The sequence below is a fragment of the Emydura macquarii genome, unplaced genomic scaffold, assembly GCF_026122565.2.
Source record: "Emydura macquarii macquarii isolate MOO-44397 ecotype Brisbane River unplaced genomic scaffold, CSIRO-AGI_Emac_v2 contig_2369, whole genome shotgun sequence".
Taxonomy (NCBI): domain Eukaryota; kingdom Metazoa; phylum Chordata; order Testudines; family Chelidae; genus Emydura; species Emydura macquarii.
In genome coordinates this window covers 1,685,586-1,700,848 of record NW_027132506.1, presented here as the reverse complement: position 1 = coordinate 1,700,848, position 15,263 = coordinate 1,685,586, and the positions used below count along the sequence as shown (strand labels likewise).

At 56.9% G+C, this 15,263-nt stretch overlaps 1 protein-coding gene across 1 annotated transcript in view; it reads right to left on the bottom strand.

Annotated features, from left to right (window-relative positions):
- CACNA2D2 (calcium voltage-gated channel auxiliary subunit alpha2delta 2) overlaps positions 1 to 15,263 on the bottom strand; it is a 467,666-nt gene that overhangs the window by 35,840 nt on the left and 416,563 nt on the right. The window contains exons 14-18 of the mRNA XM_067561187.1: positions 14,700 to 14,749; positions 5,985 to 6,074; positions 5,409 to 5,480; positions 4,214 to 4,288; positions 3,033 to 3,107 (exon numbers count right to left, since the gene is read on the bottom strand). Coding sequence (XP_067417288.1) covers positions 3,033 to 3,107; positions 4,214 to 4,288; positions 5,409 to 5,480; positions 5,985 to 6,074; positions 14,700 to 14,749 — 362 coding nt within the window. The remainder of the gene's footprint in view (positions 1 to 3,032; positions 3,108 to 4,213; positions 4,289 to 5,408; positions 5,481 to 5,984; positions 6,075 to 14,699; positions 14,750 to 15,263) is intronic.

Below are 15,263 nucleotides of genomic sequence, written 5' to 3'. Positions count from 1 at the left end.
GGCCTGGCTGACCCGTTCAGCGCACGTGGTACCTGCACTGGTGAAGCACTCAACTGATCAGCGAATGCCCAGGGCATGGTGGATGCTGGAAGAAGGAGACCCAAGCGAACCTGTCTAACTGTTTGCCTTCCCTAGCACCCCTCATCCCACTTGCTCGCTGAGGATCATGAAGTGCTCTGCAGACACTAATGAATTAACGCTCCCTGTATCCCAGAGCGGGGGATGGTTATGAGCCAACTTTTACATATGGGGAAACTGAGGAACAGAGCTGTTAGGCTTTTTTCGACAGCCTTTTACTCCTGGCAGCCCCACAGAACCAGCACAGCTCCAGGAGAGGGCGCGTGAGGCTACAGAGTGTGACTTATTTGGGTTGCACAGATGGAAGCTGGTGGCAGTGAGGGCTCAGGCAGGGGGGAGTCCAGAGGCAGTGGGGGTTGCACAGGGGTTGCCAAGGACAGGTTTGTCTGCAGAACCCTTATTCGGGGCAATGCACAAGCTGGAAAGACCCAGATTGACTCTCAGCTTCCCAGGCGAGTGTGCTGGGCCAGCAAATGAAAATAAACATCTGTCTGTAATCGGGGCATAGTAGATGGCAGGGATCCCTGGGAGACAAGAACCATAGAGACCCCCAGTGCAAGCATATATGTGAATGCACACGCCTACCCCCGCCCCTCCCCACCACGGTACCGGGACCACTGGGCCATTCTCTGCCCCTGGGACAGCCATCCACCTGGCAGGCCTGCAGAACTGGGAGCAGGCGCAGGCATTATAGTTTTCTGCATGTGCACACAGGCAAAGGGAGCTGCATGGCAGAAAGGAAATGTCTCCTGGGGCAAAGCCCCTTACTCCTGCATTCTTAGCAGCCCTGACAGCCAGATCCCAGTCAGAATGTGGTCCCGTATTTACAGGCAATTCACTCCGGGGGGGTTGGCCAGTCCCATCTAGAGACAGAGGCTATGGAGTCCAGTCCAGATCTGATCCTCCCCAGTTTGGTGCCCTATCGACCTGGTGTTCGGGCCTGTCTCTGCGACCCGGGGGAATATCACAGCTTACCAGGTCAGGATCTTGCCAAGACTGATGCTCCCTCCCTGGCCTCTCTCACCATGCCGGGCAGCGGCAGGTCAACACAACACACGCACGGGCAGTGGAACGGGCCGAGTGCACTTCCAGCCCCATCGAGCGGAAGGGGACAGAGGCGAGTGAATCAATTCCACCGCGTCCCCATCCATCTCTGCTGCTTATCAGCCACCCATTAATAACGCTGATGAGCCCCGCGGGACCTTCGTGCAGATGAAACGTATTTCCCCCTGCTCACCGCCATTCCTCAGTGCCTAATTCCCAGCTTGCCTCTTCATGATAAATCTCTTCGATTAGTTCTGAAGGGGGGAGCCCGTGTCCCCTGCCTTGCACTGACGGACGTGGCGGCCCCACGAGAGAAATGATCCCACTTGCCGCGTGCTGCTTCATATCCCCAGGTAGCTGTATTTCCTAAAGGACTGGGCTAATCCCTATGCACCTTGTCTGGATCAGAGCAGGGGCCCATACGTCATGGCCTGCAGATGGGACAATTAATGCCCCACGTGTGACAGGGCTTCCTGCTCAGCTGGGCGTGCTAGAGAGGGTCTTGGGGGCATAGGAGTGAGGGGTAATTAACTGGGGAGTGAATCCATCCAGGCCCAGCCAGAGCCCATGTGCCCAGGCCTGGGCGCCTTGCTTGGCACGGATCTCCCCCTTTGAATGGCAAGAGAACACGGCATGCCCGCCTGCAGATGCGCAAACCCATACAAGCATGTTCATACACAGCACAAAATTGCAACATTCTCCCCAACGTGGGGGACTAGAAGGGGGCCCCCCTGCAGGTGACAGGAAGCCAATGCTATTGATGCCTTCCCACCTCTCCTGCCAGCCAGTGCAAGATAACAGCCAGACCGGAGAGGGAGGGTCAGGAAGTCCAAACACCTGGCTTCTATTCCTGGCTCCCTCTGACACTGAGCTGCCATCACCGTGAGCAAGTCACTTCCCCTCTCTGTGACTCAGTTTCCCTCCCCTGCACCGGGGGACAAGGATCCTGACCTGCCTGCCGAGGGCTATGGAGGGCTCATGTCATTCTGTGGCACATGGTGCAGACAGAACTGGCACCTCAGGGTCCCGCAGACATGCTTTGCGTGTGTGAATCGCTCTGACCATAATGTCGCTCAGGGTCCCTGCCTTTCCGGATCAGCTGGGTGGGCAGCCCCTCCGCTGGGGCTGGCAGAGTGCGGCTAGCGGGGCTGGGATGTTTGTCCAAGCTGCGACGGGCTGCAAGGGCAGCATCCCCAGTTAGCTCCAGCTGTGCGTGTGGGGAGTGGCAGATGTTCCACGCTTTCTCCCCCAGGGGCCCAGGATTGTGCCCATCCCGCTAGCTGAAAGCAGCAAGCAGATCCTCAGATGGTGTAAGGTAGTATTGCTCCAGTGACTTCATCACCGCTGTTCCCATTTAGAGCGTGTGGAGTGTTCAAGTCCTGTCATTCCCTTTTGCCATGGGCTGGACTAGAGCAAACTACATCAGCACGGAGCCCTTCCCTTCAAAGCCCTAAATGGGGTGGTGCCCGGCTCTCTGAGAGGCCCGGCTCACTGGGCGCCCCTCTCCAGCAGACGCATTGCCGGGGATGGAGCAGGTGATGTCCAGCTTTTCACAGAGAAGGCTCAGGCTCATGACTCTCCATTTTAACCCCTGGGAAAACTGAGGCACAAGATCCCTGAGGGGAGTCGTGCAAGCTAGGAGCTTTGCTCTTCCTCCTCGTGGGAGCGATGTCCTTCAATAGGCATGTAATGGCCCCTGCTGCTACCACCCCATCCGCCACCGTCTGCTGACACTTGGCTATGCGTCAGACCCTCGGCGGCGTGGGAGGCTGCACAGGAGCAGGGTGGAGCGGCTGGGGCTGCGAGTGCTCCAGGCGCCCCTGCATTGGGACCCCGACAGAGTAGGGCTGTTCCACGCCCAGCTAGCGAAGGCAGGGCTCAAAGCTAGGGAGAAAGGACCCTGGCCTCACCTGGGGTTGCAGGTTCGGATGCAGCAGGATGTATCCGTTCAGATCGATGGCGAAGACGTAGCCGTTAGCCCCTAGCTGGGGGAGGCGAAGAGAAGAGACGGTGGGTTAGGGTCTAGAAGGAGCTCGGAGCTCGCAAAAGGCAGGCCAGGCGCTCGGTCTCTGCCCAGCACAATCAGGGCCCACCTCAGCTGATCCTAATTCACAGGCCCCCTGTCTTCTCCAGGGCCTGGCCCAGAACCCCCCCCTGCCTCCTCTGGGGTCCAGAGGCAGAGAAATGCAGCTCTGCTTCTCATCCTCCGAGGGGTTGAACCCATTGCCTGTCCTCGGACGCAGCCCAGGTTCTCATTCTGCAAGGGGCTGCATCCCCAGGCTGAGGGAAACTTCTCTATCCTTGACACTCGGCTTTGCCCACTGAGCCTTCTCTACCTGCGGAGAGTCACAGTGAAATGCCAGGCTGGACTGAGGTGTCCCAGCAAGCTGGCAGGGAGGGGTCCGATACGCCTCTCACTCTGCCATCGTCAAAATCTCCCTGTGCCAACGATCCCACCTGTCTGACCAGAGCAGCCCTTCCCGCCTGAACATTTGATACCCCCCTCGCCCCGGGACTTCTTGCTCTCCAGTCTGCTAGAACAACCCTGCCCTGGCAGCGGTGTCTGCAGAGAACAATGACTGTTGACAGGTTGGAGTCACACCCACAGGCGTGACAGGGTGACGTGTTCTCAGCCCAGCCAGGCTGGAGATCTGACAAAGCAGGGATGTCGCCCGACCTCTAGTTCTGCCCCTGGCAGTCGGGTCTGTGGAACCCAGCTACGCGTTTTCCCGGCAGGGTAAGACGTGTGGGGCCAGACACTCCGCTGCCGTAAGTCAAGTCACTGTAGCTGGCACCTGTTAGTGGGGGACCTGCTTCCAAGCAGCGTGAGCTGCATGAAACTGTTTCCCATAGTGTCCCGCCTGCAGGAGTCAACGGGCCGGTGCAGGGGCCGGGATTTGGTGCAGGGAAGGACCAAGGGAGTTGGTGCTGCTTGTTCTATGGCTTGCGTTCCCCTCCCCTCCCGGCCCAAAGCAGAGCAAAGAAACCGCTGTTTCCCCTCTCTCCTCGCTATGCGCTATGGCCCCCAGGGACGGCCCGAGAGCTGGCTTGTGAGGCACCCCTCTGAGCGGGGGCGGGCTTCCCTACGCACGTTGTAGCGCGGCGTCAGCTTCTTGATGTCGTTGAGAGCCACGTCGATTCCCATCACGCCCAGGACGAGCTGGTTCTGGAAAGAAGCAAACAGAATGGCATCAGGGCCAGGACTGAGGGCAGAGCGGTGGGCACCCTGCTTTGGCAGGAGCTGTGTGCCATGCCACCCCCATAGTGGGTGCAAAACAGCCTCTCTCTCTGTCACACACACACACAGTTTGGATTTGGAGACGTGGCTTGTGTCCCTCCTTCTCACACGTTTCCGTTTCTAGGCACCGTCATCCCAAAGGACTTCACAGACGCGACACATTACGCATTTCCGCCACAATACTGAAATGCAGCCAGCTCTGGGGTGGAACTTAGCAACTATTATATAGCCTGATGGCTCTGCAAAGCACGGGACTACAATTCCCACCAGCCCCCTTCCCCTGGCCAGGTAAGGGGAAAGATCCTGATCCAGGAAGTGCCCAGGGCTCTGTTTGGGAGTTTGGGAGTTTGTTCCTCTGTTTGGGAACTGAAGAGAAGCTCCAGGCTGTGCTCGCAGCAAAAGATGGCGAGCCTGAAAGCCTCTCTGTGCAAATGGTCCTTCCCTGCCCAGCCAGTGATTCCAGCGATTGCCTCCAGCGTGAGAGAAGACGTGCAGGGAACAGAAAATGGACAGAGCAGAGGAGGAACCTAGTCCATCTCGTATCCGTCTCGGACCTGTATCCATCTCTCCCGCTGGTTTTCTGGCCAGGTTCCAAGCTGGCCTCTTCCTCTTTAAAACCAAGCAGGGACTTGCCCCAGCCGGCCCCACACAGCCCATCTCATTGGTTGCCCCAGTCTCCCACCCGCTCCTCTTGTCACAGTGCTCTCTGCCTCTCCCCGTGCAATCTCTCTCTGCGCTGCTGCCAGCCTCCCTGTATCTCTCCCCTTCCTGCTCTCCTTGGAAGACAAACCCTTCCTCCTCCTCCGATGTCGCTTGGTCCCTCTGCCCCGCTGTCTGGGATGCAGTTTGAATTGACGCACACTATGCACAATGACGTTGGGTGTATTTTCTGTCTCCCTCACACACGCACGACTTGGTTCTCTGCTCACACTGGCTTCGCCCCAGTGTAACTCCATTGACCTCCCTGCAGTTTCTTATAGTTTTCAGGGGTGCCGGTGAGAGCTGACTTGAGCCCCAGAGTGGGAGGGAGGACAACAACATTTCGTACCTTCCTGTTGCTGCTGCTATCCTGCGTGAGGTTAAACACTGGCAGGGTGCCCGTCACCACCAAGCCCAGGCCCTGGACAAAGAAAGAAAAGGCAACCAGTCAAGGAAGGTCTCCGAGACGTTTGGTCTGCTCTGACACTTCCTTTGCAGTCTCTGCTTCGCAGCTGGCCTGGCCCCATTGCATGGCGGGGGAAATCTGGGTGTTTATCCCAGGCTGGGACTAGTGCCACCAGAACGGGGCTGGTGAACTGCTGTACCGTGCTGTGCTGACGAAGATCCGCGACCTCGCACAATCACACCCCACCTGGGACATTCTGAAGGGGAGTCTCTGCGGGTTTCCTTTCGGCACCAAGAGAGAGGCTGTAAATCTACCCTGATGGCTCTGCATGCTGTGTGGGGAATTTCCCAGGACGGTCCATGTGTAGCCGGGCTACTAGGACCCTGCTGCTGGTAGCCTGACTGAGGGAGCCTAAAGCATTAGCATAACCCACTGCTTATAGGAAACACAAGTTAAATGTCCACGGAGGAAAGGACAAGCTGGCACTCTGGGGAAAGGGCTCGCTTCTGTCTTCCTTACCAGAGCATCCTGATAGACGTTGGTCCATTGAACCTGTTTTGCTTTGTTCCCTGCCAGGACCATGGGTCTCCCCAGCACGTCCAGGTACTCCTGCACACACAAGGAGAAAGGCCAGCCATGAGACAGAGGCGCTCCCCCTCTTTGTTACCCCGTCAGATACGGGCAGATACAGCCCGGCCAAGGGTCCGGCACCACTGGATGGGAACCAGGCTCAGAGCAGTGAAAGAGGCTCATACTCGGGGTATGCTACAGAGCCCAGCCCAGGGAGATCACTCCACCTTTGCCCCCAGTTCCCAGAAATCTGGCTCTCCTTTGCGTTGCCTGTTGGAAATGGTCAACATCAGTTATAGGGACTCATAGCCGGGGGCTCCACGCAATCCCTTAGCGTGTTATGGTGCTTGCCCGGCCAATCTGGGTGTGGCTGGGTCTTGGTCTTGTCTGGGCCCGGAAAGGTTGAGAGCTGCTACATCCTGCTCTCCCAGCCCAGCCCTGCTCAGCCTGCTCTACAGGTGTCTCTCCCTGGCTGAGGGAGCCTCCTTCTGCCAACCACCTGCTGCGCCTTCTTGCTCCAGACCTCCGCTTTCCCCATCCAAGGCCTGATCGGGTCACCAGACCCCCTGGTCACATCCCTTTCATTCTCCCCACCTGGGAAGAGGCGTGAAGCTTGCCGCATGGCCTGGGGCCTATCTCCCCTCCGCTGCCCTGTCACAGACCCGAACGCTGGGTGCTGGGGAAGAGCTGTCCTACCCAAGGTCACACCCATCAGTGAAGCCTCGAGACTGCAATGGCAGTCGCTCTTGCTCCCCCAGAGGGGGAAACTGAGGCAAAGCACGAGGCAATGACATGTCCAAGGCACATAGTGAGTCAAGGGCACAGCCGGGGATAGGACCTTGGAGTCCTGCCACGCTGCTCTAGCCACTAGATGACACTGCCTTCAAGTGATGCCCTTGAGCTGAAGGCCAAGAAATTCCCTCTGAGCAGGACTACGTGCATGGGGGTGGATGGAGGAGGGACTGGCAGAATGGGAACGGAATCTGCCCGTTGCACAGGGCCCGTGATCAATGCCCTTTGCCACCCAGGCCTAACACAAGCACAGGCGGCAATGAGGGGGAGCATCGGAAATGCCCTTCAGTAGAAAGAAAATGGAGCAGGACCAAGCATCAACACGGTGCTTTCCCTGCACGCAGAGCCAGGCTTTCCAACCAGCCCTCGCAGGGCTCACTCTCACAGCCAGGGAGCCAGACGGGGGATGAGAGAGGACACCAGCCACAGCCGCCTCGCCAGTCCGTTGGAGGGACTTATGCTGCCAACAGCCACGCCGCATGCGGAGGCTGGCACGTGGATCTACAGCACAGGGTGCAAGGCTGGCAAGCCTGGCTAGTGGGCAACGGTGGGCCGGGGAAGCCCAGTGCTTTAGCTGGGCAAAAAAAACTCTTGTCACAGTCCAAGGCCCCTGCAGAGTCAGAGTCTAAAAGAGGCTGGGGAAAGCAGGCTCTAAAAGCTTTGCACACAGCTATCCTGCAGCGTGGGCGTGAACAGAGGCGGTGGTAGGTAACCTGACCGGACACAGCAAGGTACGTATCTGGGCCCCATTACTGTGGTAGCTGAGACTCTCCCCATCTTCAGTGCATTCAGGGCAGTGCTTTTCTCCCCATTTGACCGACGGGGAATGGAGGCACACCGGGTGTGTCTACACGGCAACACTCAAACGCAGGCTCCCATTCAGGTTTGAGCCCAAGCCCCGCTTCCGTCCACACACAGATCGGTCTGACTCGGGTCAGCAAGCACTCAGGACCAGGGCCCCCATATGGGAGGGGGAAGGGTACACTTTACAGGGGGCCCGGAGGCACTAGGGGGCCCGGCCCAGGCTGCAGGGATTGTGGTATGTCTGTGGGAGGGGGCTCGTATCACAAGTTCGTACAGGGCCTGAAAAAATTATGCTTGGGGCCTGCTCAGGACCCATGTCCCAGGATCCTGCTGGGGAGGGCGGGTGGGTCCGAGCCCTGTTATTTTGCAGCACAGACGCTGCCCAAGCCACAGCCCCGAGTCAGAAGTGATGCTGCAGCTGCCCGGGCAATCACCCAGGGTTCCAGGCTGGTTCAGCCAGCCCGGGATGACGCCAGTGTTGCCATGGTTTCAGTGCTCAAGCAAAGCGAGATTCAGATTAGCTCAGGTCCATCGCCATGAGCAGCAATCCTAGCCCGCGCATGCAGCGCAGACAGAGTGAGAAAGGTTCCAGCTTTGCTGCAGACGTCCTGGGTGACGCATCACCCCTGCGCCTTTTCCTGCTGGCACGGGGATGGGGGAGGCAATGATACACCCACTGGGGCGGGGGAGACTGGGAGGAGGGATCAGACCAGACACTGCTCTGGGTGCACCATGCACCTGGAGAGGTGGCAAGGCTGGGAGGGGTACTTAGCCACCCGCTCACTGTCCAGTCTGAGTGGGAAAAGTTCACTGCAGGCCAAAGGCTCTGAGAAGCGCTGGGCGGCTGTGCCAGAGAAAGGGGAGGGGATCCCAGGCAGCGCCGAGGGCTCGTGGGGTCTCCCTCTCTGCCCCCCAGGCTGCCTTCCTTCTGTGTTTGTCGGCATTGCAGCAATCGGGGCCTTCGCACAGTCACTCTGCATCACGAGATGCGTGCTTGCCCTGGTAGGCAGTGTCAGGAATGGCATGACGTCACCCCATGCCCCAAGGTGATGCAGCACCGTGAAAGCGTATGGTTCAATAAACAACTCTGCCACAGGCCTTGGGCCCACCGCACCCTCCCCTTGCTTTGCGCCCAGCCAAATCTGGGTTCCTTAACGCCAGGTGGGATACGGGACAGCCCCAAGGACAGCGAGACTGGCCGGTGAGATTCCTCCTGTAGGAATTGAGAGCAGAGGAGCCACGGGATGAGATGACCAGCCCCCTTCTGTGGTCAGTTGGGAACTGAACTCAGCACCACAGAAGGAATGAGATAAGGGCAAGGAGCCACTTCTCCCAGAACGTCCACCCTCTGCCTCCCACCCTCCTCGCCCCATAAGAAAACCTACAGCTGGACCATGTATGTGGGGCCCTCTGGCAAACTGCAGATCTGCAGGATGCAGCCTTGTCCCCAGTAACCCCTGGTCAAGGGCCTGGCAGTGATGCCATTGGAGCCCAGTGGGAAAGTCAGCAGAGGAGATGGACGTGACAGGGAAACCTGGTCCCTCAACAAGCAGGTGAGATGCCGGCCAACCTTTCCCACTGATTGTGGCAGCGTCTCTGCCACGTGGTAGGCTGAAAATGGCGCTGGATGGCCAAGAGCTCCATGGCTTACCCGGTATGGGGCTAAGAATGGTTCAGCCATTCTCCATACCGTGCTGACAAAGTCCCGAGAAACATCCTGGCCGCATGAATGCCAATTGCATATGCTGTTCATCGTACTCTGCACCCCTGGGCGGGAGCAGGAATTGAACCTCTGAATCTTTAAAGCAAAAGCCTCAACGGCTAGAGTGCAATGATCCCATCCAGAGCTACACCAGGCTCATCAGCCAGTCTTCGTGGCTCAGCCACCACTTGAGTGAATCTGATCACACTGAGCTTCCCCGCCGTTCTGCATTGCTGGTTGGGGTCTTTTTTGTTGTCTTCTGGTTTCTGAGCCATTAGGAGCTGTGTTTTCAAGCTGAGATTCTCATATGATCACCTGACTCCAGGAGCTAGGACATGAAGGAAATCATCAAATCTGCAAGGCTTGTAATTCAGAGATTCCAAGGCCAGAAGGAACCATTGTGATCATCCAGTCTGACCTCCTGTATAACTGAGGCCAGAGAACGCTAAAAAAAGAATTCCTTTTGAACTAGCACAGACCTTTAAAAAAAAAAAATCCAAGCTTAAAAGTTGCAGAAGGTACCAGGGCATCCTAACACCAAAGAGATAACAAGGGCCACCTGACCCCCTGAAATGACACTTTGACGGATAGAAATGTCTTATAATATGACAAATAGAGATGTTTTGCCCAAACCATTCAATGTAAGGTACGGGCTACGTCTAAAGGGTGGCAACTACTTAGGTCAAAGGGGCAGAACAAAATTGTCTGTAACAGTGTCTAAAAGAGGGTGTCAGAGGCAATGACTTTGTCCAGCCTAGGGGATAACGGAAAGTCCCGCCGTTAAGTTGTGCCGGTCCATTGTAACGGAGCACTCGGATTTGAAGTGTACTGGTGGATACTCTATAGGTTGCTTCTCATTGTGCTTCAACTGCAATAGATCTGGCCCGGGTGCCTTCGTTTCTCAGCGAACCCGTGGTCATGTTGATTCATTCGATCGTGAGTGCTGTCTCGTTACCTGCACGGAGCTGGGACAGCACCTACACGGCGGGCACACGCATGCAGCCAACACTGACAACTAACAACAGAGGGGCAGGTGGGCTTGAGCGGTCCATCCTTGCGGTGCTGGAGATGACAATCTCCTTGGTGTTTAATGCTAGCGAGCACATGCACCACAGTGAGGGAAAGCCAAGAAGGATTTGCAAGGGGAAATCAGGGACAATTTGGTAACCAGGTGGGAGAACCGCAACAGGTGGGGCCCTTGCATTCCTCCATGCCACCCTCCCAGTGCTGAGTGGAATCGCCCAGGGGGAGCCCCCTGTCAAAACGCCTGGCTCGCTTCCCCCGAGATAAGGCACTGCTGGCGGGGGGACGCACTACACATGCTGCCACCCCGCTGTCTGGATCCGTGAGAGCTACACAGACATGCAGCCCGCCAGGGTCCCTCCAGCCCAGGGGCCGCAGATTTCATTGCTTGCTGATACCATGCAACTCCTGCACCAGCAGGGGCTGGAAGAAGGTCGGGGAAGTGACCGGCAGCTCTCTGCCTAGCACACGGTTAAACCCAACTGTAAGCAGCAGTCTAAGGAGAGGAGTAATTCCACCAGCCCAGAGCGGGGAAGGGCCTGGAGCGCCTCTCTCTTGCCTGTCAGGGTGCTGCTCTCTCGCAGGCCTGGCCATATGGGGCTATTCGCTCTCCCCGACGTCCCAGCTGGGGCTGACAAATTGCATCTCACTCATCTATTCCCCCGAGGGAGAGGGAGCCTCTGCTCTTTATATGGCACCCATGCCCCATTGGATTGCTCTGTACCCAGAGAGGCTTCCCCTCTGCCCCATTCTCAAGAGCTCCAGCATGGGCCATACCCCCACCCTATCCTAGCGTGGGACCAGGGGGGTGGGGAGCACATTGCACCTGACATCCAGATCTTACCCTAGGATGGGATGGGAGGGGGGGGGGGGCACACGACATCTGGTCCCTCCTCCAGGATGGGGGCAAGGGTGGGAACAGCAGGACCTTATTTCCTCCCCACCCTTGCTGGTTTCCCTTTGCATATCCAACAAGACAGCTTCTGAGAAACCAAGGAAAGGCAAAGGGGCAGAGAACTGCTCCCCGCAGAGGAGGAGACGGAGAAGCGGGGAGACATGGGAAGTCACGTGGCGGGGAAGAGCAGAACATTCTCAGCCATTCAGGAAGGCGAGGGGGCGGGCCAGCCCCCAGCATCCCACAGACATAACCCTCTGCCATTCCTTCGCTCGCTCTCCCATTCATTTTCTCCCTCCTCCTTTCGCCATTTGTTTTGCACCTGTCTTGCCAAAAGCCCTGGCCTGGCCCTGAATGGTAGGCCACTAGTCCGTGTGCCAGGCGCTAGTAACTCTTCCCCGGCTTTTGCGTGCCGCCTGTCAGCTTGAACAGTCAGACCAATCAGCCGGCGCCACTCGCTGTGCTGCGTGCAGATTACAGCACCAAGTTGAATAACTAGTCACTTCAGAAGCAAAGGGGAAAAAAGGTCCAAGAAGTGGGAGATTCATTTCAATAAGGCAGCTCATCAGGCCCTGTAACGGGCACTCAGTCTCTGCTCTCCTTCCCCTACGTGGAGCTAAGGTCAAGCTGAAATGGATCTGGGGACCCCGCTGAGCATCCCAGAGACATCTGCTGCATTGCAGACACGGCAATTCAGGGCGCTTGGGGCTTTTGCCTCAGGAAAGATCCAAGGCTGGAGCGGCAGGGCGAGTGAGCTGCAAGTGGGGACTGAGGGGCATCCGCAGAGCAGTGGGTGCCTGGGCTGGAATGGCAAGGTGGGGTTTCAGAGGGGTAGCCGTGTTAGTCTGTATACAGCAAAAACAATGTAGCACTTTAAAGACTAACACATTTCTGCAAGCATAAGCTTCCGTGGGCTGCAACCCACTTGGTCAGATGCATGAAATAGAAATCAGATTGGGGGTATATATTACATCCAAGGGTGAGGAACACCAATGGGGAGGGTAGGTGTTAGCAAAGTCCATTTGGTTAGAGTAGATGAGGCCTATTCACAACCGTTGATTAGAAGGTCAGAATGTGTGAACAGTGACAATTACTTCTTGTGATGAGAGAACCATTCCAAGTCCCTATTCAGACCCACTCTGATTGTGTCAGGTTTGCAGATGTGTTCCAGCTCTGCAGTTTCTCCCTGAAGTCTGTTTCTGAAGTATTTTCATAGAAGTATGGCAACTTTCAAGTCAGCTACAGAGTGTCCTGGGAGATTGGGGTTTGCAGTTCGTTGATTTCATAGATTCCAAGCCCATAAGGGACCACTGTGATCATACAGGAGGTCAGACTAGAGCAGTGGCTCTCAACCTTTCCAGACCACTGTACCCCTTTCTGGAGTCTGATTTGTATTGCGGACCCCAAGGTTTGACCTCACTTAAAACTACTTGCTTACAAAATCAGCCATAAAAATACAAAAGTGTCACAGCGCACTATTACTGGGAAAAGGCTGACTTTCTCATTTTTACCATATAATTCTGACACAAATCAACTGGAATATAAATATTGTACTTGCATTTCAGTGTTTAGTATATGGAGCAGTATAAATAAGTCACTGGGTGTATGAAATTTCAGTTTGTACTGACTTTGCTAGTGCTGTTGCTGTAGCGTGTTGTAAAACTAGGGAAATATCTAGATGAGTTGATGTACCCCCTGGAAGACCTCTGCGTACCCCCAGGGGTACATGTACCCCTGGCTGAGAAGTACTGGACTAGATAACCCAGGCCAGAGAACTTTCCCATAATAATTCCCATTGAACTAGTGTCAAGTTCAAATAGTAGGGTTGAGGTTTTACAAAACATATCCAATCCTGATTTAAAAATCGCCAGTGACAGAGAATCTACCACAGCCCTTGGTAAATGGTTCCAATGGTTAATTACACCTTACTTCCAGTCTGAATGTGTCTAGCTTCATCTTCCAGCCATTGGATTGTGTCAGACCTTTCTCCGCTAGACTGAAGAACCCAGGAGCAAATATTTGTTCCCATGTAGGTTCTTATGGACTGGGATCATTACCCCTTCACCTTCTCTTCGTTAAGATCAGGGGTGAGGGGCATCAGCAGAGTTGTGAGGAGTGGGGCGCAGAGCTGGAATAGCAAAGGGCTGCAGGGTCAGGAGAGGCAGCCAACAGCTAGGACTGGACTCGTTTGGGAGGTGGGGGTGCCAGAGCTCCAGAGTTCATTTCTCCCAAGAGCCTCCGGCTGCCTGTGTTTCACAGACCTCACTCACCTGGGAGAAAGAGACTGACTCCCAGCTGGGAAACGGGGGGGTGAGAGCCCAGCAGGCCCCAAAGCCCTCCCCTGGCGCTGGCAGTGCTGGGGGACCAACACCCCAGGGGGCCTCATCCATGTCAATGTCAGTTCTGCCGCTGCCCTCAAAGGAGCCAGGATTTCACCTGGGTGAGGGGTTCCTGACACCGGCCCAGGCCACGAGGACGGAGCAGCACTGCACTGGCACTCTCTGGGCATGGGCAGCGACCCCCGCAAGCTCTCCAAAGACATCGCCCCGCAAACCAGCGTGGGGACCAGACTTGGGATGGATGGCACAGGGGGCATCTCCTTGTCCCCCTTGCTAACCAGGTCTGGACCAGCAGACTGCCCCAGTGCACTGTGCTTGGGATGGGGGGGGCGGAGAGAGAAGACATTCCCCCCCAGTGAAGTCTGCTCGGCACAGAGCCAACTCTGGCCCTTTGATCAGCCTCCCCTTGGGCCCCAGGCCTGGAAGGGGGAACGTCCCTGAGCCCCTGCCAACACTGGCAAGCCGCACACATCGGAGGCGGTGTCGCCCATGTGCCAGAGTCGTGTTCGAGCCCCGCTGCGGGAACAGGAGTGAAACCTCCAGCCACAAAGGTCTGCACTAGCCTTCCCAGCTTGATCTGCCACCACGGCAGCTCCAGGGGTGCGCGGGGAGCTCTAGGGCAGAGGAGGCGGCAGCAGCATGTAACCTCCTGTGCCCGGCACTGCGCTAGCCAGCAGGGCATCGATAATGCTGGCCACCAGCATGCTCCAGGCTGGGGCAGTACAAATGTCCGGGCAGTAGTGGGAGACTCCAGGGGAAAGAGTCTGGTGCAGGTCCAGGCAGCCCCCATCCAGGGGCGACATTCCTGGGCTGGCAGACAAGATCCAGTGGCCAGGAGATGAAGCCAACTAAGGTCAATCTGGAAAGAGCTGCTCATGTTTCAGAGTGAGGGCGATTAACTACCCCTTTGGGCTGGCTTCTCCTCCAGCACCTGGAGTCCTGCCCCGGCTTTGGTCTGGCTCAACCCCAAGCCACTGGGCCGGATGCAGGAATCCCAGAGGCCGGTTCTCAGACTTGGGTGATGCGGGAGGTCAGAATAGTCCTATCTGGCCTTCCCGCTGGTGGGTCCCTGGGTGTACGTGAGCTGGAGGCCCGGCGAGGCGCCTTACCTGTGTGTTGATTCGGATGGCCCCGATGGAGGGAATTTCAAAGTAGTAACCTATGCAGAGAAACAAAGCACAGAGTTAGAGAAACACGCCCACTGCCTACAGCCTGGCATCTCCCCATTCGCACTTCCCCTAACGCCCTCCCGCCCCACAGCCCAAAGTCCCACTGGTACCAGCTGCAGGGATCCCTGAGCTAGAGCCCCGGGCGCAACAAGCACAGGGGAGAGGGGAGCCAGCAATCCAGGGGGACAGCAGGATTCCCAGCTGCTCTCTCTGGGTGGAAGCCCGGGCGGGATTTGGCAGCAAACCAGACAGGAAAGAGGAGGAGCCAGACTCAAAGGAGCGGTGAGGACCGGAACACGGATTGAATCCTATAGGGCAGCAGCAAAGGGCATAACAGAGCTGGGAGCGGGTGGAGCCCAGGGCTAGCAGAGCAGCAGGGGGGGGGGGGGGGGGGTCTGTGGGTTGGGATTGAGGGGTACGGGCACAGCTGGGAGAGCCCGTAGCGCAGGGCTGGAATAGCAGGGGTGGGTGCAGGCCCAGAAGGAGCTGTATGATCAGGCCCAT